Genomic DNA, 25218 nt, shown 5'->3' on the forward strand with positions numbered 1-25218 from the left:
AACCACATGACATGCATACATCATATGCATATGTTTGATTTACTTGTTTGTGCATTAATTGGGAGTCCTTTGTGATTTAGTATACCTAATTGTTATAATTGCTACCTGCATTACTTGTACTCTAATTGTGTTTGCCATTGTCTATTTGTCTGTCTATGTATTTCCACTGGAGTTGGAGGATTTGGAGGAAGGCGGATGATGGAGGGTGTTGGATAGAGTCTTGGTTAGGATTAGGAACCTTAGAGAACCACCATACTTATGGCTTTCGTTTTTAAATCTTTAAGTGTTATATTCTGAGTGTCGGAGTTCTAGGATTACCTCTGACTTTTCCGGGACCTTATATCTTATGTATGCGACATCTTTACCATGTTGAGAACCCCCGGTTCTCATTCCATACAGATGTTTGCGTTTTTCAGATGCAAGTCGAGAGGCACGTCGCTAGGCGTCTGGCGTCCTCTGCAGCGAAGTGGGCTTTTGGGATATTATGTTTTATTCTGCTTAGACATGTCTATATGTATAGAACTCTCCTTATGTATATATATGTATGTCTATATTCTGCTTTTGTACCTCATAGAGGTTTATGGAGAACTAAGGTTTCTTTTGTGTATTTTGGGTTATGAATTTTATGTATATGTATGTAAATATCCTTTGACTAGCCTTAGCTTCGCAGGCTGAGCTCGGCAGGCTTGAATATTTTGTACCTAGACTCTCCACTCTCCTTGTTTAAATTTTTATGTTTTTGTACCTATGCTTTCTTCGTACGCAAGTAAAATTTATTCCTGAGCGTTGCGCTTTTAATTTTGTATTTTGTTTTACCTATCCTTCAAGGCTCCTTGTATATTATATTCTTTCAATTATTATACGTACATATATCTTATTTTAGAGGTCGTAATACCACACCACCTCTGTTTTATGACTTAAGCATAAAGATCTTTAGTGACAACTTTTTTGCATAATCCATTATCTCATTTCTTTTTTGAGATTGTATTGACTATAAAAAAAATAAGTAAACTGATTATCTCCTTTTGATGTGAACAAGAACCAGATGTCGACTCACGGACGCAGTCGCGGATGAGGCAGAGGCAGAATAGGCAATGCTAATCCTGAACCGGCAGGGAATAACCCCATGGATTTTATGGCTTCCTTGGAAAACATGGCTGCAGCTATGCAGGCGACAGCCGAGGCGTTGAAGATCAGATGAATAATGGGAATAATGGGAACAACAGTGAAAAGGGGCCAATGACACTTGCCTCTTTTCTGAAAGTGCATCCTCCGACCTTCAGGAAGACTACAAACCTACTGAAGCTGATAACCGGCTACAGGCAATGGAGCAAGTTCTGCAAGCTCAGCAGGTTCCTGAAGAACAGTGGGTTGAGTTCGGAACCTACTAGTTACAGGGTGAAGCCCAGTACGGGTGGCAGGAAACACGACGTATCCTTCAATCAGATGGTGCTGTGATACCTTGGGAGGTGTTCTGGATGGAATTCTACAGAAAATATTTTCCTAGTTCAGTCAGAAACGCAAAGGAGCTTGAGTTGCTGCAGTTAAAGTAGGGACAGATGACTGTTGCGGAGTACACCAATAGATTTGAAGAGTTGTGCCGTTATTTCCGAATTTGTCAAGGTACTCCAGAGGACTTTATTGAATGGAAGTGTATAAAGTATGAGGGAGGACTTCGAAGTGATATTTTGAGCTCCGTTGGACCGATGGAGATTAGGGTCTTTTTCGAGCTTATGAATAAGAGTCGAGTGGTTGAGGAGTGTTTGAGGAAGGTAGTAGTAGAGAAGGGGAATCAGAGGATGACTTTTTAGAGAACTCAAGGGAGGAATTTCGCACCAAGGGCTAGGACTTTTAAGCGTGGAGGTTTTGTCCCACAGTCGAATCAAGGTCAGAACAACTTTCGAAGGCCAAATAATAATGATAATCAAGGGAGGAGGTTCGCAAAGCAGCCACAAAATGAGTTAAGTTGTCAGAGGTGCAGGAATTATCATCCCGGAGTCCCGTGTAAAGTAGGATAAGGAGTGTGCTACTTTTGTGGACGACCTGGGCACTTGGCCTGGAATTGTCTAGAAAAGAAGAAGTATGAAGCTGGTAGAGTGCAACAACCCGAGAGAGTGTTTAAAAGAAACGACTGTAATTACGGTCCGGTTTGTCCTCTGAAACCGTTTCTTCAAAAACTGCTGAATCGGCCGGAACCGGCCGGTTGAACCGGACAGGGAACCGGTTTAAAAGAAACGGCGTCGTTTTTTGGCAAATTTGGTTTACTTTCACTCTTGGTTCTGAAGCCTCTTCGTTTCTTTCTCCCTTTCTCCCTCCCTTTCTTTCATTCAAAGAAACTCAGCCAAAAAACCCTAGCACTGTAAGCCTACACCACCGCCGCAAGGAGTGGCATACTGACGCCGTCCGTCCGTCTATCTGGCTTCCCTCGTGCTCCAAGTCTTCAACTCCTGTTCGCTGTCACCGATCGCAGTTGCTTCCTCGAGCTCGGCGTCCGTTGTCTTTGTCTGTTCAGCCGCGCTTCCGCCGCCGTTTCTTTGCCGTTCACATTCGCGTCTTCGTTCAGCCGTCGTCTTCGTTTGCGTTCTTCGCTGTTCAAGTTTGCTCGGCGTTCACCGTTCGCGTTCACTCGCCGTTCACCGTTCGGGTTCGCATTCGCGTTCTTCTGGAAGCCACGTTGCTCTGCTTCAAACTCTGCGACCAACCCGCGCGCTCCACCTAGCGGTCGAACTGCGCTCTTTTGTCGCCGCCGTGAGTTCCCTAAACCCGCCACCAGACAATACACTCGCACAACACCACCAATACTCTGCTTCAAACTCTGCAACTTCTTATTTCTATTACAATAAGTAATTATTTGATTTGGTAGTGGTTTGGATTTTTTTCATAGACTGAATTAAAGTATACAATAGTTATAGTCTCTTCTCTATGACATTGATATTAAGCTTTGAAATCTCTTATTTCGTTTTAAGTTTACCGCACTCAACATGTTTAATGAAATGCTTTAACCATATTTCGGATTGGTTTTATCATTTCTAGCTTTTAGAAACTTAGTAAGTTGATTGCATGTGACATTAGAATAATTGGATCTTAGTAATTAGGAAATTTTAGCTGCACAAATAGCATCTTTGTAGAAAACATATTAGCATGATGATTCCACTTGCATTAGTGTTCTTCTGGTAAATTTTTGGGCTGTTGTTTTAATTTGCTAAATTGTTAGGTTTCTGCGATTTAATTTTTTGGATTTTCTATTTAGGTCTTGTTCTTGTTTATTTGCTAAATAATCGTTGTGTATTTATTGTTGTCTTTGAGATTCTTGCTGGATATTGGTGATTATTGATTTATTATATGCTTCATGTTTTCATTGTTTTCTTCTTCTGAAGGAAAAAAAATTTATGTTTTCATTATTTTGTTGATTGTTTGTTTTGTTTCAGAAATCAATTTTTTGTCATCAATGCTCAAACCCTGAATGTTGTTCTTCTGTTTTTGTTTTGTTTCATAAATCAATATTTTGTGATCAATGCTCAAATTCTGAATGTTGCTCTGCTGTTTTTGTTCTGTTTCAGAAATCAATTTTTTGTGGTCAATGCTCATACTCTGAATGTTGTTCTGTTTTGTTTTAAGGCTGTGTTTGGAAGAGGTGAAAGGTGATTGATTTCTGAGTGTTGTTTTGTTTTTGTTTTAAAGCTGAGTATTGTGTTCAATGTTCATTTTGTAGGAAATTCTGAGGTATATAAGAATTAAGAAGGAAGACTATTTCAACGGTATTACTCTGTTGATTCTGGTTTGCTACAAGCTTGAACATAGAATTGAAGAGAGAAACCCTTTATTATTTCATCATTGGCCTATTTTTGACATTACATATCATCATTGTAGTTTATTTATTCATAGAACTAGTTGTTTATGATTCCCTTTTGAAGTAAAAAAATGCAGTAGAACAGTGTTTAGAACTAGTTGCTTTATTCATTGAATTTTTATAGAATCAGGTGTTTATTATAAAACGGTTTTTCCGGTTAAACCACGGTTGAACTGGTTGAACCAATGAACCAGTGAATCAGTAACTAGAACGGTTCGATGACTGGTCCGGTTTTCAGAACCTTGATTAGGATGGAATGGTGTTCTAGAAAGAATGAGTACACTGTATTCTTGCATTAGAGTAATGTTATAATATTTTAAGTGTTACTAAATAATAGTAACTAACGACATAGATAATTTGAATTTGTTGAAATCTGAAAAACCAATTGATTGTTTGGGTAACTTGTTGATCGAACACTTAAATGATGATTATGATTTCTGATGAGTAGTGTTTTTTGTTTAGTTGAAAACTTGTTTGTTCAATGTTGTTTCTTTGGTGGTAGAACATTTTGTATTTGTCATTTATGTGCGCTTTGATTTTCTTTTGTTATAAACTTTTATATTTGAAGTTGTTTATGAACTTTTAATGATAAATTATCGATAATTTATTGTGTGGAATTGTCAAATTTTAAATTTTATTAGTTTAGAAATTATTGAATAATATTTAAAATTATATAGTGAATTTTTTTTATAATTTTACTGTATATTTAGTTAAATTGGTTCAACCATGGTTTGACCCTGGTTGGACCATTGAACCATTGAACCAGTCACTCGACCGGTTAAATGACCGGTCCGGTTCTCGCAACCTTGGATGATATATATATATATGAAAAACCTAATGCATAGGTCTTTTCAAACTACTGCATTCGGTTCTTTCTGCTAAATCCTAAACCTTAGCCGAGTTTATTTTTTTTCTCAGCAAAGGAGAGAAAACATTCTCAACCCCCGAATCAGAATCTCTGATACACTCTGCATACGTAGATTATGTCTCCAGCAACTGCAACAAAGAAGAAATTTTCGAAGAAGCAGAGCAATGCAAAGCCACCAAAAGAAGCCATGAAAAAGAAGAGCAAGCTTTTAACCCCCAAGCATGATTCCAGTGCTTCAGAATCCGAATATGAAGAAGAGATTCTGCAGCAGCCACAGAATAAAGATGAAGCACCTGGTGACTTCGATGTTGATTCGGGTTCTGAATCTGAGCTATCTTCTGATGGTGATGGTGATGATCCCTTAGTTGATGATTTCCTCCAAGGATCTGATGACGAAGCGGAAGGTGTTAATTTATTTGCATGTGCGTTTTTTTGTTGTTAATGTCTTGTTTTTAAACTTCTATTTCTTTTTGGTTTGTTGTTTGTTATTCGTTTGTTGTTTGTTATGCAGAGAAAGACTCCGCTTCTGATTCAGGTTCGGGTTTGGATGTTGACTCGGATGACTATGACATTGAAGAGAAGTCGAGAATCATTGATGAGGAAAGGAAGAAGGAAGAAGAAGATGCCGAGGCTGAAATGCAACTCAACATCAAAGAGGAGTCTGATGAGTTTAGATTACCAACCCAAGAGGTTGTTTGGTTGGTTTCTTTATATTATTATTTGAAATTTTATTGATCCCTTGGCAGTTATGCTTAGTTTTCTAAATTAATTTGTGGTAGTTCTGGTAAAAGTAGTTATTTTAGTTCTTTGGTACTTTTAGGAACTTGAGGAGGAGAATCTGCGTCCGCCTGATCTTTCCAATCTACAGAGGAGGATTAAAGAGAGTGAGTTGACTTCCATTGGACTATGCTTGACTGTCTTCATGATTCATTCAATGCGCTACCTTGTTTGGTTGGTGTTGTGATTGTGTTGGATGTTTGTTTTCCTAGTTGTTCGTGTTCTTTCAAATTTTAAGGCCTTAAAGCAAGAAGGGTCAACGAGGAAGGATTATGTTGAGCAGCTTAAGAAAGACATATGTTCATACTATGGCTACAATGAGTTTCTAATTGGTGCTTTAGTGGAGGTTGGGACGAATTTCTATATTATTCTTAGATAATATTGTTGCATTTGTGAAGGGTTAGCATGAGAAATTATAATTTTGTTTTTTTCAGATGTTTCCCGCTGTTGAACTTATGGAACTAATTGAAGCCTTTGAAAAGCCCAGGCCCATTTGTCTAAGGACTAACACTTTGAAGGTAACATATTCACTCCCAATGTTCAATGTTTAAATGTTATTATTGAATTATCCATGTTTCTTATTGATCGAGTTTATGTATTTTTTGTGCTCCTCTGTACAATCAGACACGCAGACGGGATTTGGCAGATGTTTTAATAAATAGAGGAGTAAATCTAGATCCTTTAAGCAAGTGGTCAAAGGTATGAATTCATGTTTTAATTTATGACTTATTGTTCTCGTATTCCTCTTTTGGTGAAGAAAATACAAGTAACAATCTAAATTTGTGACAGGTTGGACTTGTTGTGTATGATTCTCAAGTACCAATTGGTGCCACTCCGGAGTATATGGCTGGTTTCTACATGGTGCATAGTTTTCCTATTACCATTTTCCCTTTTTGCGTTTAGTTTACTATTGCATGATGAGCATACTTAGGTCAAGTTATTAAATTGTTTGCAGCTTCAAAGTGCAAGCTCCTTTCTACCTGTGATGGCCTTAGCTCCTCAAGAGAAGGAAAGGGTTGTTGATATGGCGTAAGTAATAATTATTGGTGCACATTATATAAAATCTTTGTATGAAAAATGTTAGTAGGGTACTATATTGACAACTTAATTAATTTTGAAACTTGTGCGAATGTTTCAACCAAATGTTCTCAGACAAATAGAGCTGAAATGAAAGACATGGTTTATATTCAATTTTTATATTCATTGTTTTACCTTTATTTGTTATAACATAAAATTCCAAAGCGGAAATTGCATTGATGTGATTGTTGTGCAAATATACACATGATGAACATCTATCTCCAAGTATAGGAATACTTATATTAGCTCAAATTTTCACTCTATTTACATTATGTCACAGACAAAATGGAGGAAACAAAAAAAATTTTGGTAATGCCGTACATTTCTAAATTTTAAACTGTACAATTGAAAGCATATCTGTGTTGCAATGATATATCTTTGCCTCAATTGTTGACTTTGTTTTGGATCCTCATTGTTGTTATCTCTCAGTATGAAGAATTGAAGATGACTCTTATCTGTTGTTATGGTCCTATAGCTATATTATGTCTTTAGTGTGAGAAACTAGGACCAAGAAAATTCTTATGGATGCCTTAGAATTGCTATGTGCCACTTTTAATAGCTAAATTACAAGATTGAGTGATTTATTTATAGCTATATTTATACATATTGATTTACACATTTTTCCATTTGAATAATCAGCTACTAGAAAAAAACAAACCTGTCATAGTTGAATAATCAAATCTGTAATAGACGAATAATCAAACTTGTTTATAGTAGTATAATATTTTTTTATGAGATGCCAAATACATGTTTCTATATGCGGTGGCTGATTAATGCTGAACATGTAAAATGATTGTATTTTCAAATAGATTCTTAAAAAATGATATACTTGAAAGCCTGAATATAAGCACTTTTTGATTTCAATAGCAATGCATAACCCACTTTGCTTGCAATACTTATGTGATAATTCTGATGCCAGTTTATGCTCTATGCAGGGCTGCACCTGGAGGTAAAACGACTTATGTAGCTGCTCTTATGAAGAATACAGGTGTCTATTAAAATTCATGAATCTTTTTTGTAGTTTCCTAATTCCTGTGCATTTTGGGTTGTGTAATTTTTTTTGCATTAAACAAGTAACTTGTTTCTTCATGTATTGCTATTTTCTGTGTGTTAAACCTAGTTGGGATGATTTGACTATTTGCAATATTAAGTAATGACCAAGAAAGAGGAACCATATATTTTTATAAAATTTAAAGTGGTTGAGTTGCTTATGCTCCATGAAGGCTGCTATTTGCCGACTCATTAAGCATTAGAGAACTTACTGCATCGATAATGAACTTCCCTAACAAGTTGACACTAAACATCATGAGGTGTTAATTTGTTGAATGTTTATGCATGTATGTATACTCTTTCCGTTGTTTTTGAGTTGGTATCCCCCAATTTGTGTTATCTTGTAATTTGAATAACTGAATAAAATTGACTGTGTTTTGTAATATGTTAGATCCTCTAATTTCTGGTTTCAAATTATTTTTTGGTCATAATATATTTTTTATTACAGGAATTGTTTTTGCAAATGAAATGAAGGTATTGCGGCTCAAGTCACTTACTGCAAATTTGCACCGAATGGGTGTGTCAAACACTGTAGTCTGCAATTACGATGGAAGAGAGGTTAGCATCTTCTCTCTAATCAATTACTGTTTATAATTTTTTACCAAAAGATTTTGAAGTTTGATGTCTTTACTGCTACTAAATTGTCTTGTTTGGTTTTTCATTTTTTTTTACTGCATCTGGCTTGTGTGATGTCATGCATAATTTAGTATTTTGGAAACTATTGTATATTGGCTATGGAGTTATGTTCAATATAAAGCAATACGTATCGTACTTCATGTTATAGTTGTTGCTGTTCATTTTCCTTTTATTGTAGATGTCTGTCTTGATCAAACTCTTCCAAAGAGGAGAATGAATGATTTCATGTATAATCGTCATTTCAACCATGCATGCTAACATCTATTCTGCATTTCTATTGTTTATTTCAGCTTCCAAAGGTGTTGGGTGTCAATGCTGTTGACAGAGTATTATTGGATGCTCCCTGCAGTGGAACTGGGGTAAGAAGCTGGGGATTTATTTAAGTGATTTCTTCGTGTGCTTGTCTTTTTTCCTCTAGAAACTAGAAATGGAATTGGAATTTTTTCTGCCGACAGGTTATATCCAAGGATGAATCAGTTAAAACCTCCAAAAGCTTGGAAGACATACAGAAATGTGCGCATCTGCAGAAGGTAAGTTTTCTTCTCTACCCCTTTCCCCTTCTCTGTCTTCCTCTTTTCAAGAGGGAAAGGGATGGAAAGAAGGTTTTGAAGAATAAAATGGAGGTTTAATTACTCTGTTAGTCCTTGTAGTTTCACCAAATTTTCAATTAGGTCCGTATACTTTTTTTCTTTTCAATTGAGTCTCTCAATCATTTATTTATTTTTTCAATTAGGTCCCTCTTGACAACAAACGTTAAAAAAACGTTAAGAAAGAATAAATTTACTATTATACCTATCGTTTATGCTTTAAAAATCTCTCATACTCAGTAGAGATCTAATCGAGGATCTAAGCAATTCTGTTATTTCCAAAATGTGAACCTTGTTTTCTAGAATTTTCAACGATAAATTATTCATTGTTTTATCAGAGTGACTGAGATAGCAATTGCCGAGAGATTGTTTGTAACAGGTGCTCTTGATGCATTAAAGCTTTGCTTCAGTTATTGTTGTCAACAATAATTAACTCAGAATAAAAACAACAATCCACCTATGTTAACAACAATAAACAATCTAAAAAATTAACTCAAAAAACAACAATTAGCTCACGAAAATAAAACTGAAGAAGCAGTGGAGGGCTGGAGGTTTATCGGCGGTCACAAGGAGTGAGCTCGGAGATAGAGAGAGCTCGAACAGAGAGACAAGTCTAGGAGAGGATGAAAATCAATGACGCAGGAGAGAACAGCGACGCAGCGTCGGCGAGAAAATAACTAGCGCGAGCGACAGGGAGGGAGAAGTCCGCAACAGAGCTGAGGCGTGCCGATGAGAGTCAAAATTGAATGAAACTGATTAGTCAATGTATGGCATGCTAATATGGGTGAGGGTTGGTTTAGGGTTTTCTGAAAGAGGAATGATGAGAAGAGGGTTGAGGACCTTCCGCAGGTGACGACAGCACCCACGGTTTGTCTCCCCGGGCGACGACAATACCCTCTACCCGAGGAGAAGAGTTCAGCAATGAGTTTGAATTGGGATGGTGGCTAGGTTCGGCGATGAGTTCAGTGCACAAAGTGACAACGGAGGGAGTTAAGGAGATGAGTTTTTGTCCGAGTGTGAGAATGATGAGAAGGAGGCTAATTTTGTCTTTATGAAGAAAGAAGGGGAGAGACAATTAGGGTATCTTCAATTTGGGAACGGAATATTCTGTTAAATCAAACGTTTTTGTCTCGGTAGGGATTTAATTAAAAATAAATAAATGGTTCAGGGACCCAATTGAAAGGAAAAAAGTATAGGGGCTAATTGAAAATTTGACGAAACTATAGGGACTAACAGAGTAATTAAACCTAAAATGGTCTTCACATTACACTTCAAATACTTTCTTTACCTCCTTTTCCCTTCAAAATTCAGAACTCACAAATACCCCCTAAAGATTTTTGTTACAGAGATTCATGAATTGTGAAAATGTGAGAGAAATGGTCTATCCCACATTCTTATTACATCAATAACTGATGCTTTTAACGGTCTTCCTTTTTCTTCACTCTTCTACTTAATTTTGGATTGAAAGATTCAGATGGTGCATGTGTCAAACTGTGATCACTATGAATGATAACTTCTCCCCTATACTTTGAAGTTGATTTTTGTCTTTTGGATAGAAATAGTTGAAATTAAATGAAATAGACTGGCACTATTAAACTTACAGCGGCAAATATTTCTTCATTTTTGGTCACTATAAGTAATTCTACACATTGTAATATTATACTTTTTTAATCATTATTGAATAGATTCCTTTGTTTTTTAGGAACTCATTCTTGCTGCCATTGATATGGTGGATGCTAATTCAAAATCTGGGGGATACATTGTTTATTCCACTTGTTCGATCATGGTTGCTGAGGTTAGTTTTTCATTCGCAAATAGTAACTTTCTGTGCTAGTGTTTCCCGTTCTATATATTTCTGAAAGTTCTCTTGGTAAATCTTCAGAATGAAGCAGTTATTGACTATGCACTCAAGAAGAGGGATGTTAAGTTGGTTCCCTGTGGACTTGACTTTGGGCGCCCTGGGTAATGATTATGTTCCTTATCTCTGTAGGTTTGACTATAGAAAATTGTGTTTTGTGACCTTTGCTTTCCATCAGATTCATAAGATTCAGGGAGCAACGGTTTCACCCTTCTTTAGAAAAGACAAGGCGGTTCTATCCTCATGTACACAATATGGATGGGTTCTTTGTCGCAAAGGTATATAGGTTGTTGCTGCTATCTTTAGAAATTGCTTTAAAGTTCATTTACACGTCCAACAAATTGTATTTGTACAAATCTTTCTGCTATAAATTTGTCAGACATTTGGTGTTACAAAATTGCGGAAAGTTTATAGATTGATAATATTCTTGGCACATTATACAATATGTTGACAAATTGTGGAGTTCTTACTATCAATAAAAATTGTTGGTTATTTATGCTTGTTTAATTTGATTGGTGAATATTTTGATTGATACTTAAATGCTTGTTTACGTTTTTTCTAGAATCAGTTGACCATGGAACTTAATGAGTTGAACATTTTTAAAATAATATTTGTATAATTTTAAACTTTACCTATGGGAGCGTGGAGCTGCTGTTGTTAAAATGTACAATTCTTTTTCTCACCTTACTTCATTTCCAACCATTTGTTGTGCTAAATTAAGATTAAAAATTAGATACAGCCATGCATTTATTCCCTTGAGCTTTGTTATGTCGTGTGCTTTTTTTTATTTCTCTAAATATGCGTCTTGCAGTTGAAAAAAATGAGCAGCAGAAAGCCAGGTTCAAAACCATCAGAACCATCTGAAGAGGAGGAAGAACAATCCAAGCTTGAGAAGGAAGAAGTGGAGGATGAGAAGCCTAGTAATGATGTTAGAGAAAATGGCAAAAAATCTTCTGAATCTAAATCCAAAAAGACAAAGAAAAGGAAGTTTCCATCTAAACCAATTAACGGCATAAAAGAAAATGGGAAAGTAACTTCTGGATCTGGACCAATAAAGAGGCAGAAAAGGAAATTTCCATCTAAGGAGGAAATTTCAAATTCAAGGTTAAAAGTTTACTCCATGCTTGACTTCTCTCTTTTCCTTCCATATCAATCATACTAATATATCTGTATCTTGAATATAAATGCAACACTTTAGTAATATGATTGTCTTCCGCTGGAATCCTAAGCTTTTGGTGATGCCTGCAGGGAGGAGAAGAGACGCGCGTTGAGAGAAAACAAGCGCAGAACCGGTAAGCGACAGAGCCAAAAATGAGGAATGACCATTGGCATCAAACTGACTCACACTTAATGAAATGGAAGAGTTGTAGTGATTGCCTGCTATAAAAAGTTTGTCCTGGAATCAGTTCTATGCGGTAATCACACAGCGCAATTTTGTTTGGTTTTAGTTATTTAATGTAGCATCTAAAGTCTAAACATAGATATAAACCAGAAAAGAAAGTGTATCTTTTTGAATTAGTCTTGAGATTTCATTCTAAGTACTGTCATCATATCAATTGTACTGTGCTAGTTATCCTTTTTAAGACACTAGCCAAATGTTATAATATTGATAATGTTTTCATAGTTATACCTTTAATGGTTATGTGTTGGCGAACAAGTATTTTGTTGTTAGTGTTCCCCTTGGTGGGGTGTGTTAGGAACTTTCTCAAAATTAGGATTTATTTGATGTATAAATCAATTCTCTTGTTTGAAAATAGAGAAGAAAGAATTGATTTGATTTAGAAATTTCATGAATTTGTTTAATTGTTTTAGTTGTTTAGAATAATTTTTTCCACAACATATGCTTAAGTTTCTCAACTTACTATACTTTTTCTCTTATTTAAATGTTTTGATGAAATAAAAAAAATTTTGTATGAATGAATTAAAACTCATTTGGAAATTCTCTCAAATTTTTGAAATTTAAATTATTTATTTTATTCCCCCATCATATCAATTTTGTTTGCTAATTTGTAGTGATGAATGAATTAAACACTAGTTTTTCTGTTAATGGTACTAAGTACGTCAAACTCATAATTGCCAATAAATCTCCAGAATGCATTTCTATTTAGAATAAGGAAATAAGTTAGAAAAAAAAAGTTTTAGAAACTAATTACATTTCAGGTATCTACTAATTTTCTCTTGAATCGCTCCATTATTTTATTTATTTTCTATATTCTTTATTATTCAAAAATAATATTTCCAAGAAGACCTAATGTTAACACCTAAACCCACTTTCTTGTATACCTTCACAACATTGTCACACTCACTATATGGATCTCTATTGTCACCATTTCTAACACACATCCCAAATGAGTATATGTCCCCATTTCCGTGTACTTCTCGTATAACTCCGGTGCCATGAATTCCGGCGTCCCAAGAACCAAACGCGCTGAGTGGCTCCTCCCCACAATTGTGGCTAACCCCAACTCACCAATCTTAACCTGATTCATACACATTACAGCAAAAATGTTGCTTATGGAATCAGTTAGTAAACATTGTAACTATATCCAAACTTATAAATTCTTTCCTATGCTAATCGGCTGAAGTATGTAGGAGACACCGTGACTTGTTATAGTTTAATGGTTGGTTAGATCTAACAACATTTTCTTGTTATCTTGATGCGCTAAGAAAAACATTTCTATCTGTGTAATAGTATTTTATCGGACGTGTATATTAATGAGTGAGGACTAGGGAGTATGACAAATACTTGATCTACTATTCTATAGTATCACGATTTTACTATATGGAAATAGCATAAATTAATTTCCATATGGAAAGGAAATTGGTATAATGCACTATATTAGTCATTGGTGAAATTTACGTATTTGGGATGGTAGCATCTTTTCGCAACTTGTGAAAAGTATAAAGGACTAATGAAAGCTTTTTGCAATCTGTGAAAAGCCTTTTAGACCGATGGTTGCCTTTCGGGTGAGTTATAGCATGCACCGGTCCAAATGAGGAGATTGATGCACCTGTCACCTCTGACACAAGTTTCTGCTTTGGTGGCAGGTCTTTTTGTTATTTACAACATTGCTTATATAGTTCTGCATATAGTGTTATTACCCCTCAATTTATACATTTTTCCATTCGAACCCCCTTGTATGAATGGGCTGTTGACTGAGTTTTAGCCCATTTGGTAGAGCGAGGAGATGAAGAGCGACTGCCATGAACCATCATCTCAAGTGACGGTGAAGCCCTGGATTTAAGGGATTTAGGGTGTGGGCAGTGATATTGTTTCATGGTCTATTTTCTGGGTGACAAACAAGGTAGGACAGAGCACAGTAGTGTTTCGGCAATTTTTGGTTACAGAGTATTATGGCTGATGTAAAAAGATGTTAATCCGTGAATGCCATTTTTGCGCAGGACAGCATGGAGGGAGAATCCGCGGTGGACGAATGTTACCGGTCGTTGTCTGCTGAAGAAGAGGGAGGCAATGGAAGCGATGCCTTCGACCCTGGTGGCGACGAATTCGGTGACGACGTTGAGGATGGGGAATTAGGGGTGGAGTCGGATGCAGAGGAGAATTTCGGGGATAGCTTCTTTGACAACTGGGAGGAGAGAGCAGTGGACGGTATTGCGGAGCTGGGGTGTATAAATTTCAAGCAAATCACTGCAAAGGAGATTATGATGTGTCATTTTTCAGATCGATCGGTGGCATTCTTGTTTTACAATTTGTATGCAAAGATGAATGATTTCACTGTGAGGAAGAATAAGACTCGGCGAAATGTGAGGAATGAGGTTACTCAACAAGAATTTGTATGTTTCCAACAGGGGTTCAGAGGAATGGGGTCCGTTAACAACAGCACGCGACGGAAACGTGAGCCGAAGGCGGAGACCAGATGCGGCTGTGAGGCAGAGATGCGCATCCACGTGCACTCCGAAAGTGGTAGATAGATAATATCATACTTTCAGAACGTTCACAACCACGAGTTGCTGGACGATAGACTGACTTTCATGCTACCGGGCTATAGGAAAATGGATGCAGCCGCCCTGGAACAAATGAACATGATGCTTAGAGTTGGGATTAAAACGCCATAGATTTATTCATCTTTTGTGCAAACTGCCGGGGGATTCCAAAACCTTCCGTTTCTAAAGAGGGATATGTATAACCAGATAGGGAAGCAACGGAGGCTCATTCGCGGGGACGCGACAGCTTACCTTAAGTTCTTGGAATTAACGGCGCAGGCTAATCCTGGAATGTTTGTGCGTTATTTGGCGGACAAGGAGGGTCGTTTGGTGCACTTGTTTTGGTCGAATAATTGCAGTCAGCTGGATTATGGTTTGTTTGGGGATATCGTTGCATTTGATGCGACATATCGGAAGAATAAGTATATGTGTCCACTGGTTGTGTTTTCTGGAGTGAATCACCATAACCAAATAATTGTGTTTGCGGTTGCGCTAGTTGCAAATGAGAATGAGCAGACTTACACCTGGTTGCTGCAACAGTTCCTGGACGCCATGAAGGGTAAAGCACCTGGGTGTGTGATAACAGATGGACATGGAGCGATGAAAAAGGCAATCGAAGCGGTGTTTCCTGGGGCCTATCACTGTTTGTGTGTGTGGCATCTGGTGAGGAATGCCATGTCTAACCTAAGCAACCCCAGATTTACTTCTGAATTTAAGAAATGCATGCTGTTCGATTATGAGGTGTGGGAGTTTGAAGATCATTGGCATTATATGGTGGATGCGCTTGGTCTGGCTGATAATCAATGGGTTTCTAACCTTTACTTAAGGAGAAGGATGTGGGCAACTGCACATATAAGGGGCAACTTCTTTGGGGGGTTTTCGTACACCGTCAAGGTGTGAAGGATTGCACTCAATGTTGGGTAAATTTGTCCAGTCTCGCCATAACTTGAGGGACTTTGTTGAGCAGTTTATGCGTTGCATATCCCAAATGAGGTCTAGGAAAGCACACTCTTATCTGTTATCCGTGGTTGGGGAACCAGTGCTACAGAGTCCATTTCATGATTTGGAGAGGTCAGCTGCAAAGAAGCTCACAAGGGTAATTTTCTTCAACTTCAGGCCCATGCTTTTCCGCGCTTGCACACTGAAGGTACGAACACACACATGGAGCCAGACTTCTAATACATTCACTTTGTCTAGGTCAGCTAATACGCGTAGGGAGTGGCAAGTGTGTCACTATGGTGACAGTAACAGTTTCAAGTGCTCTTGCTTGCGAATGGAGTCCCTTGGTATACCGTGTGATCACATTGTAGCAGTGCTGGTACATTTGGAGATGACTGACATACCAGACAGTCTTGTTCTGGATCGTTGGTCCAAGAGTGCTCGCTCGAAAGTAAGGGCCTTTGTGGAGAAAGGTCCGTTTTGCTGGGATTCAACGATCACCTGCCGCAATTGGATGTTGAATGATCTATGCAGGAAAATGTGTGTTCTTGCGTGTCGTCACGAAGCTGAATTTGCCGACATGACGGATAAAGTTCTTCATGAGATAGCGCGGCTGAAAGAGATTCAGGATTCTGGTGATGCAGGTGGTCTGAATGAAGTTGGAGAAGCTTCAACACTAGAGGGCTGTGTGAGGGATCCACAGTTGGTGCGGTGTCGAAAGAGGCAAAGAAAGGAAACGCTGAAGGGGGTGAAGAGGTGCGGTCTTTGTCGCCAGACAGGGCATAATCGAGTATCCTGCCACTTAAATCCCAACAGCAGAATGAATACACAACAGGGTGCATCATACTTTGGTGGTGAGGGCGAAGGTGAAACTGGCACAATGGAGGACTCGTCTGAGGAGGAGGAGGTAACACTTTGTCAACAAATTTGTTTAGTCGTCGTTTTCATTTAATGTATTGACCATTCATCGATTCGTTGTTCATGGCTAACTGAATGTATCATTGTAGTTGGCATGGGACGATGCAGCGGACCTTGCCTTGGACGAGGGTTATGATTCACAGGGCACAATTTAGTAACCATTCCTGTGGTTAGTGCGCTCACAGCTCAATCCAGTGGGAACGTGGGTCTTCATATTAGGCAAAGGTTAGGTGATGCAGCAGGTGTTTTAGTTTCTTATAAGATCATGCGTGATGTTATATGTTTGGACAAACAATGGCTAGCTATAGAAAACATCTGTTTTGGACTGTTATACTTTCAAATTGACCATATTCAGGCCGCTACATGACATTATTTTGTAACGCACTATATTGAGATTGGAAATTATTCTAGAGCATCCGTGGTGCTGTATGAATTGAAATTGCAAATTAGTCTAGAGAATCCATGGTGCTGTGTGAATTGAAATTTTAAAGTAATCTAAGGGACAATGATTTTTTTAAAAGTACTTACTTAAACGTCATAAGATTGTATCATGTACAAAAAGTTAAGTCTAGCAGTTGTAACACATCAACAACCACAACACATAAAGTTTTTGCCAAATCAGAAAAGGCAATCCAACGTCTCTCCTTCGGGAATATCTGGCGAACCGTTCGGCATGTCGAAGTGGCCATCGGCAGGTGGTGACTCCACAACGGCCATGTTGTTGAATGTTCTTTTCCAGAGAGAAAGAGTAAGTTAGTGGGAGTTATATGGGCGCTCTAAGCCTGTTGTGTTACAACCCTTTTAAACCGGAGGAAATCAACGTTTTTGCTATCTCGCGCTATCTACCTTTCCAACGGAGTTCCATTCCCGTATACGCTCCGTCTGACTATCGTATAAAGTTTCCAGTAAGGAGTTACTACTAAGGTGAAAGACTCCCAGAGCTGCTGACTGGTCATTGTCAATGCATTGGACGAGGATGGGCTCAGAAGATGGGCTCAAAGCAGGATGGAAGGTCAATCATACTTTCATTAAATGTCTAAATTGTCATTTCTAATGCCAAGAGAATGGCAACCCTAATTAAACGTTGTATTGCAATGTGAATATATGCATTAAACCATTTATAAGGCATAAAAATTACATCTTATACACAGATATGCATGTTAAGGCACACTTAAACGCTGAATACGCTCGCTGATATTAGTATCATGTTCCACAGAGGGTTTGTTTTATCCTTTTGTTTAATGTTTATACCACATAATAGTTTGCATGTTACGGCCCACTAATGTATGCATACATGATAGTTCCACATATTAGCATGTTCCGCATATTGGCATGTACGCTTAAAATACTTAAAAGACAAGGGGTTATTTATTTTTTTTATTCGAAAAAGGGCGTTAATATATTTTCTCATAGAAGCTAAGCTAAGTGGCAAGGCAACCCAGATGTGGTTATGCTATCGTTCCAAATTCCATGCATGTAACCAAAATTTTTTTAACTTGTTATTCGAATATGTGATTAAAGCGACAAAAAAATAGTTTCAACCACCCCAAAATAAGAATAAACTGACTGCTGCTGCGTTAAAAACCTCGGTGGGAGCGAAGAAGGACGCTCTGCAGGCTTCATTTTGTCCCATCCTTAACTTTTTCCCAGTTATCACTGCACATACTGTCATAAAGACAATCCCAACATAGGACAAATATGGTAGAGTCAACTATCACTGCAGAGCATTAATTGCAACAGGCCACACCTGATTACACTTTTCCTTCCTTGAATTACAACTATCTTAGACAACGTTAAGCAAATCCAATTTCAAAGTTAAGGCAGTACATAACGGTTAGCTAATAACAAAAGCGACAAACTAAATGATTCTGGGGGGCATGTTGCAGTCCCGCAGAACCTTATTTTGTCCACAAGCAACTGCTTGCCTAGTCCACCATCTGCTCCCCCGTTCCATCCACAACTCCGTCCTGAGAGGAAGATGATTTCACGGCGTACGTCGTTGCTACCACTGACCTACGCACATCCTAACCAAACCGCCGATTGCGTTAAAGGGTCCACCCGCAAGGGACACGTCTGTTCTGCCGCGGAGTGTAGAATTCTCAAGCTGCGAAAGACAAACATTAGGGGGATGTAAATTACTACACATGGACATGTTTTACTTACATTCATATGCATCTACTTACAACGCACTAATTTCATACGTGTTAAAGGAACCTTCAGGGTGGAGCCATTGTATCACCTAGGCAGCAGAGCTGTCGCTGCAGAACGTAAATATGAAGCGGGTTATAGCTGACAGTAACTCAATGTTCCAATATACAGACCCAACACTCACAAAACAAGGTGCACCTGGTATTGCAATTTGGTATCCCATTTCCTCGCCGTATTGGCCACCGAACCATGTCTTTGGGAGTGTACTATCGCAGGGGTCCAAACGCCGGAGAAGTCATCATCGCGTACAGCATTTCGAGCTGAGGCATGGTCCCCAAATTAGGAACATATAGAAACTGCATAATTTTGGTTCAAACATGGTACAACAAACAATAAGAAGTCACGTTACCACGCGTTCCATAAGCTGCTCTCGGTCGCTGACCATATTCACGTCCGGGAAGGAGTCCAGGTGGTAGACGGTCTTCTCCCCAAATTCGACCACCATGCAGTACCAGTGCATGAAGATATCCTCAATGGGGATGAAGATCTGACAGCAGACGAAGAAAATAAAAAACTCGAAATTAGTTCCAATGGGGTCAGCAGCCCTGAAAGTAATGCAAAATGCCAAAAAGTCCATATGGATTGAGACACAAACCCTGTTCAGGAATCTTGTTGGTTTCAACCAGAAAGGCACGTATATCTCGTTGAGCTCCACAACAGACAATCCCTTACTAACGTCATCCTATAATAACAAATAAATATACTTCAGAATCCGGTAAAATATGCAGATGTCGTTGCATCCTTGAGTTAACCACTCACAGTGAAGCTTGGTAGGAGACACCAAAAATTGGGATGCTTAAGGTGCTGTATAAAACAAGTGTTGCACATGGCCACCATCTCCATGACGGCTCCGTCAATGGGACGCCCAGGTATGAGGGATTGGATTTTTTCCGCCTTGTTAGTCTGTACTGGAGCATTCTCACAAGAGTATCTCTGCAATAGATGCCATGGTTAATGTTGTTGTTCAAGGATGCAGAATTGTATAAACATCGCGTCAAAGTAATCAGGAATTATAACATACTCCATCGAATGACCATCCGAGAAAAGGAAGTTGAACAGGAGTGTCTCCGCTCGGTTAAAGTCCATGGCATATGTTGCCTTGTACTTCTACGTTAAACACACGGGGTTAAATGAAATTCAAATAAGAACGCAAACATGGAGGAAATAATTAAGGAGATGATTTCTTCATACCCGTGTGTTAGCCGGCGACGAGGTAGATTTGTCACGCTTAGCAGGTGCTGATTTGTTCACTTTGTCAGAAGGGGATCGAAATAGCCTCTTTCCCTTCATAGCTGGAACGGTGGACTGTCTATTGGGACGGTCCTCGTCGGTGTCAGGAGCTATTATCGGCCGAGTAGCATGACTATCGACTGGGACACCCATTGGTGTCACGTCTAACACTGCACCGCAAGCAACACAACTTTCCTGGGACAAAATCTCAGCCGACTCAGGCGTGGCTTGCACGAAGAATGCTGCTCCAGTCCCATCTTCCGCCCTACAAATGATGACTTAAGGGATTAGGTATCTACACATGTAACGTATAAGTGGAAGGACGTATGCAACACAATGTATCTGCCCCATGAATTTCCTTACCATAGCCTCGGAGGTTGCTGTGTCCCGCCGGAAACATTGAATAGGTTCGTCGGCTTCATCTCTCTTGAGTGAGGGTGTCTGACAATCTTTGCTAATTGGTCGTGAAGCCTTGCTTAGTGTATGTTTGTCACTTTTTACGCTTAAAAGCGAGCCATACCGAATTGTGTTAGCGCTAAAATTTTCCCCCAACATTGAAAAATGGCGCTTGCAACCCATGCCTCCCTTTAATCATCCAATTTTGGCGTTTTCTGGAGCAATGCCTCATTAACGACATCCGTTTCAGATGAATCTACTGTTACACATATGCTTTCTATCTGAACTTGGTTTTTGTCGTCTTCTGTGGTGTATCTCAAAAATACTAAAATGTACATACGAATAAAAACTAGACGACCACAACAACAAATGACGAAAATGATTCAAACTGAATAACTGTATATATATTTGTTACATTTAATTTCACAATAAATTCTTCAGATAATTCCAAGATAATTATATCATGTCTAAAAATTATATTTATACTGCCTACATATTATTTAACTATTGACTTATAGATAATTTTGTGGTCAATTCGTCAAAATATAAAACACAAGTATATACTGATCGGATCTTAGTTATTATAAAGAGTATTATTATAGATTATTACCTGAATATTTTTATAATGTTTAAATGAAAATTATGTAAAAAGAAATATCGAAAAAATTATTCAGAGATGCAAACAAATTATATTTAAAACGCAAAGCAAATACCAAGAGTTTCAGAGTAAGCGTACACCAGAAGCCGTGGACCGTAAATCAGGAGTACTAATCAGGGAACCCTAAACTCGAAACCACGTGAACCCGGCCCGTCCAACCTAAGACACATGGACCCGGACCCTAAGCCATGAACTCGTTGACGACCCCGAACCATGAAACCACCCGACCGGCTCACCTTGCTGTGGCCCCTAAGTCATGAACCCCCGACAACGAACCATGGACCGTGTACCATGAATCGTAACCACGAAACCCTAAACCCTAAACCCGGATTCCTAAGCCCTCGAACCCTTAGCCGTGATCCCTAACGGACATACCCCAGAGCGTACACCAGAAGCCGTGGACCGTAAACCAGGAGCACTAATCAGGGAACCCTAAACCCGAAACCACGTGAACCCGGCCCGGCCAACCTAAGACACATGGACCTGGACCCTAAGCCATGAACTCGTTGACGATCCCGAACCATGAAACCACCCGACCGGCTCACCTTGCCGTGGCCCCTAAGCCATGAACCCCCGACAACGAACCGTGGACTGTGTACCATGAACCGTAACCACAGAACCCTAAACCCTAAACCCAGATTCCTAAGCCCTCAAACCCTTAGTCGTGATCACTAACCGAAATTTGTATAAATTTATGTTCCATATGAACTCTTTATAATATTGTTAGGTAAAGAAGTTTTGTCAACTACTGTTCTTGTTATTAGCAAACCTAAAACTAATTTTAAAAAAATACTAATAAAAAATTAATATTCTTTTGATTAGATAAACATACCAAATATCTAAAATCATTTTTTATCGTGCAACACTAAACACGAAAGCACATGAACCATGAACCATCAACCATGTCCTCACCCTTTCGATTCCAATTGGAACTGGATAATGACACCAGTTCACCAGGGACTTTATTAAATTCCATAATGAATACATTAATGTCAATTACCCGTTTTCACAACCTTCCACAAACACTTACAGCCCTTTCGGCTACCACATTTATGAGACAAAGTTGTGTGCTATTCAATTTACTCCGTATTAAATGTTACACTTCAATCTTTAAATTAGTTTCAACCTGACGTGGAATGACTTTAAATTTAACTTCAATTGCATGCAATGCACTATCAAACGTCAAAATAACGCCAAGCTTCAAGACTAATTATGCAATAAAAAAACAATATCATATTCGAAGCTGCATGTAACGATAATTTTCATTTTTTCTGTGTACGAACCCTTGTAAACCACGCATAAAGAAATAAATTGTAAGTATTACATAACAACGTAACATAAACATAAAAGTCAGAATCCTTACCCAAAAAGTTGCATAATAAACCATTCACCAGAAACCCTAAAACCGCCAACCATGAACCCTAACCAAGAAACCCCAAACCCTAAACAGTAAACCGTAAACCCAAAACCCAACCAAAATTATCCACGGCCGTGCAAGGTTTCCCAAACATCCATCCGCTCCCTCAGCAGAGCGTTCTCAGTCTCCAATTCAGCGACACGGGAGTCCACGGACAGACTGGAGACCCGCTGCAACTCCAGAAGCCGTTCCTTGCAACGCTGAGCCACCTGGAAATTGAAATCCAGGATCTCCTTCCCGGAGTCTCCCACAACCGCCTGCAGAGATACAAAAGTGGCATCTTGCCTGGCCATGCGTTCATCGGCTGAGTACCTGCCGAAGGCAGAAAAATTGACTCCCTCCAGCGGTCCAGCCACTTGCACCATATACCCATAATAGCGCTCGCCCTGGACATGTACGCAATCACGCGGCACAAACACTGGAGGCTCTGTCTTAAGGGCGTCGCATGCCCTGCGTAGCATCTGCTCAAGGTCCTCCATGATGACATACTCGTCAGGATTCACCGTGGGGACAACCTCTGAACGTTCAATCGCAAAAAAACAATAACAATAAGTAAACCTCAACCATAACCGGGAAAAAACATAATCTAAAATCGCCTACCCTCGTCGCCGAGAAGGACGCCAGGAGCAGTTCCTCTGGATGAACTACCTCCATCACCAACGCTGGGAGTCGACATTGTTCCAACCCAATAAACAGCGATTCACTCACAACAGGATGTAACAACCTTCAATCTTATTCACAAATTCATTAGCGAAGTTATCTCAAACATCAAACTTATTTATATATGACATGCCTCATCACCTTCTCCAATCCAATTATGTATACACAGTTTTCTCATTGGACAGTCATACCGCTTCCCCAGGGCTTTAAATTCGATAATAAATGCATTAAGCTCACGTATCCGTTTTTCCCACCTTCCACCATAAGTTCAGGGCTTTTTTACCTCACATTAAACGCGTCACAATCTCTCTTCTCTATGTGATATACGAAACGATTTTCAAAAACAAAAAATTCACATACATGATATTAAAAGCCTTAACTATGCAGATTACAAACCTAATTAATTATTCATATATTAAATGACAAAATATTTGCCCCAACGTTTAACGTTATTCTGACTACACGTGGAAGAATCTATACTACTAATTACAAGTTTCAAAAAGTATAGGTAACTAACAACTTTTGTTTAACAATGTGTGAACAGTGTAAAATAATAGGATTAATAGAGTAAATTTAATTAATAGCATTACATTAGGGTGTAGGGTATTTTTATTAATAACATTCCTCATACACTTTTCACTTTAATATAGTTACGCTTACTCTAACGTTTAATATTACGCATATATTATTCAGAACCTATTTGCTACACTACAGTTCAGGATTCCAACGGGATCGGTGGACTTATAAATATGGAGGCACACTCCTTTGTCACACTCCATATCCGCAACTCTATACACATATCCCCCACCTTATCGAAATACGAACCAACAGGAACAAACGTAAAACGACAATGGACCGTTTCTCAAATACCCCCTTCCTTCCGAATGACATTTGGGTTACATTAACCGTTAAAGTTGTGTCAAACTCCATTCAGGACCTCTGCAGTCTCATAATGACTTGCAAGGCTGCACGGGATGCGGGAGACGCGAATATTGTTCACCGCAGTGTTTCTATACCGCCACCGCATGCGACGCCGTGGTGGTGGAGCCGCGACACCGAGGCAACAAGATTCTTTGACCGTTGCATGGCCGCTGGCCATCCAGAGCTTCTGTTTCGTGAGGCGCTTCGGGAACTCTTCATCAGACGTAACCAAGACGTTGGCTTCCAAATGCTGATTAGTGCAACAAGTAGAGGCCATGAAGCAGCCAAATACGCACTCTCGATGACGTTGCTGCTTCGCAGGGACGTCAACGATGGAAAATGGAAAGGGCTCGAACTGTTTTGCGAGCTAGATGCGGCTGGTTTACTCGCTGATTGTAATGCAAGGTGCTTCTCAATACTGAATAACTTGTGGCCGGATGAGGTCTGAATGCCCCATATAGAAGAACAACATACGGTGTGTGCCTCGCCCAGGTGCTCTACCAGGAGCCACATGGGTCCTCTGTATGACAATCGCAGACGGGCAGCAGAGAGAAACTCTGTCCATGCTTTCGGAGGGGTCGTTCATATCCCCTGCATCCACTGTCGGGCGGACTACGAGTTGCTACTCTTCGTCAACCTCCCATGAGTTATGTTCCCAAGTAGATTTAATGTTCTGTTGTTTACACTTTTCCTGTAAAAGTTTCGTACAACATATTTGGTTACTGAAATCAATTTTCATTAACGATTGCACATGCTTTAGTTTGTAAATTGTCATATTTCTTTCATTGATAACAGTACAAAACTAAAAAACAGGTTATGATTTCTACTTGTCAACTTAAATAAACTATGAAACCAAACCATATTTGAAAGTAAAGGTATAGGTAAACCATTATTTACCTAAAAAATTTTAATACCTTGCCCGGTTCTTTTATAAGACTCGGTTTTTTTTTTTTATATTTTGGTTCAACCGGGTTTCCATCATTCATCGAACCAACATTACGCTAGTCCAACCTTACTTTCTGGTCCTTGCAGAAGGACACATCTCATCCATACATTCGACCACTTTTTTCAGCCGTTGGAAATGTTACAAAAATATAATTTCCTGTTCGCATCACAAGACCAATCGTCCTTGGGTATAAAAACCTCCAAATCCAACCTCCCATCTTACCCGAACTCAACACACCTCTCCCTTCGAATCTCAATATAGTCCGAGCCAAAAAGAG

General features: G+C 38.9%; 1 protein-coding gene and 1 pseudogene across 5 annotated transcripts; one reads left to right on the plus strand and one right to left on the minus strand.

Moving 5' to 3' along the window:
* Positions 1–2257: 2257 nt before the first annotated feature.
* LOC112766215 (26S rRNA (cytosine-C(5))-methyltransferase NOP2B) lies at positions 2258–12360 on the plus strand. 5 transcript variants are annotated; one of them, XM_072222629.1, is made up of 20 exons: positions 2259–2748; positions 3561–3634; positions 3713–3758; positions 4769–5122; positions 5230–5408; positions 5539–5602; positions 5708–5841; positions 5930–6013; positions 6120–6194; positions 6285–6356; positions 6451–6524; positions 7508–7560; positions 8071–8180; positions 8549–8617; positions 8714–8788; positions 10548–10640; positions 10728–10807; positions 10882–10981; positions 11515–11807; positions 11952–12360. In XM_072222629.1, exons 4-20 carry the CDS (start codon positions 4834–4836, stop codon positions 12016–12018), a joined length of 1911 nt encoding a protein of 636 aa, XP_072078730.1. In that variant the 5' UTR covers positions 2259–2748; positions 3561–3634; positions 3713–3758; positions 4769–4833; the 3' UTR covers positions 12019–12360. The 5 variants fall into 5 exon arrangements, with proteins under 5 accessions (XP_025667894.1, XP_072078730.1, XP_072078729.1 ...); XM_025812109.3 differs by lacking the exon at positions 3561–3634 and having other exon boundaries at positions 2258–2748; XM_072222630.1 differs by lacking the exon at positions 3561–3634 and having other exon boundaries at positions 2278–2748; positions 4769–5140.
* Positions 12361–12926: 566 nt separating this feature from the next.
* LOC112763062 (probable serine/threonine-protein kinase WNK11) overlaps positions 12927–25218 on the minus strand; it is a 37878-nt pseudogene continuing 25586 nt past the window's right edge.

The sequence above is a fragment of the Arachis hypogaea genome, chromosome 17 (genome assembly GCF_003086295.3).
Source record: "Arachis hypogaea cultivar Tifrunner chromosome 17, arahy.Tifrunner.gnm2.J5K5, whole genome shotgun sequence".
NCBI classification, from domain to species: Eukaryota; Viridiplantae; Streptophyta; class Magnoliopsida; order Fabales; family Fabaceae; genus Arachis; species Arachis hypogaea.

What these genes read in the sequence shown, in the direction of transcription:
- LOC112766215 (XM_025812109.3), top strand. Translation starts at nt 4,834, where the DNA reads ATGTCTCCAGCAACTGCAACAAAGAAGAAATTTTCGAAGAAGCAGAGC. An exon ending in TAATTGGTGCTTTAGTGGAG is followed by an intron (nt 5,842 to 5,929) that starts GTTGGGACGAAT and finishes TGTTTTTTTCAG; the next exon opens with ATGTTTCCCGCTGTTGAACT. An exon ending in TGCTCTTATGAAGAATACAG is followed by an intron (nt 7,561 to 8,070) that starts GTGTCTATTAAA and finishes TTTTTATTACAG; the next exon opens with GAATTGTTTTTGCAAATGAA.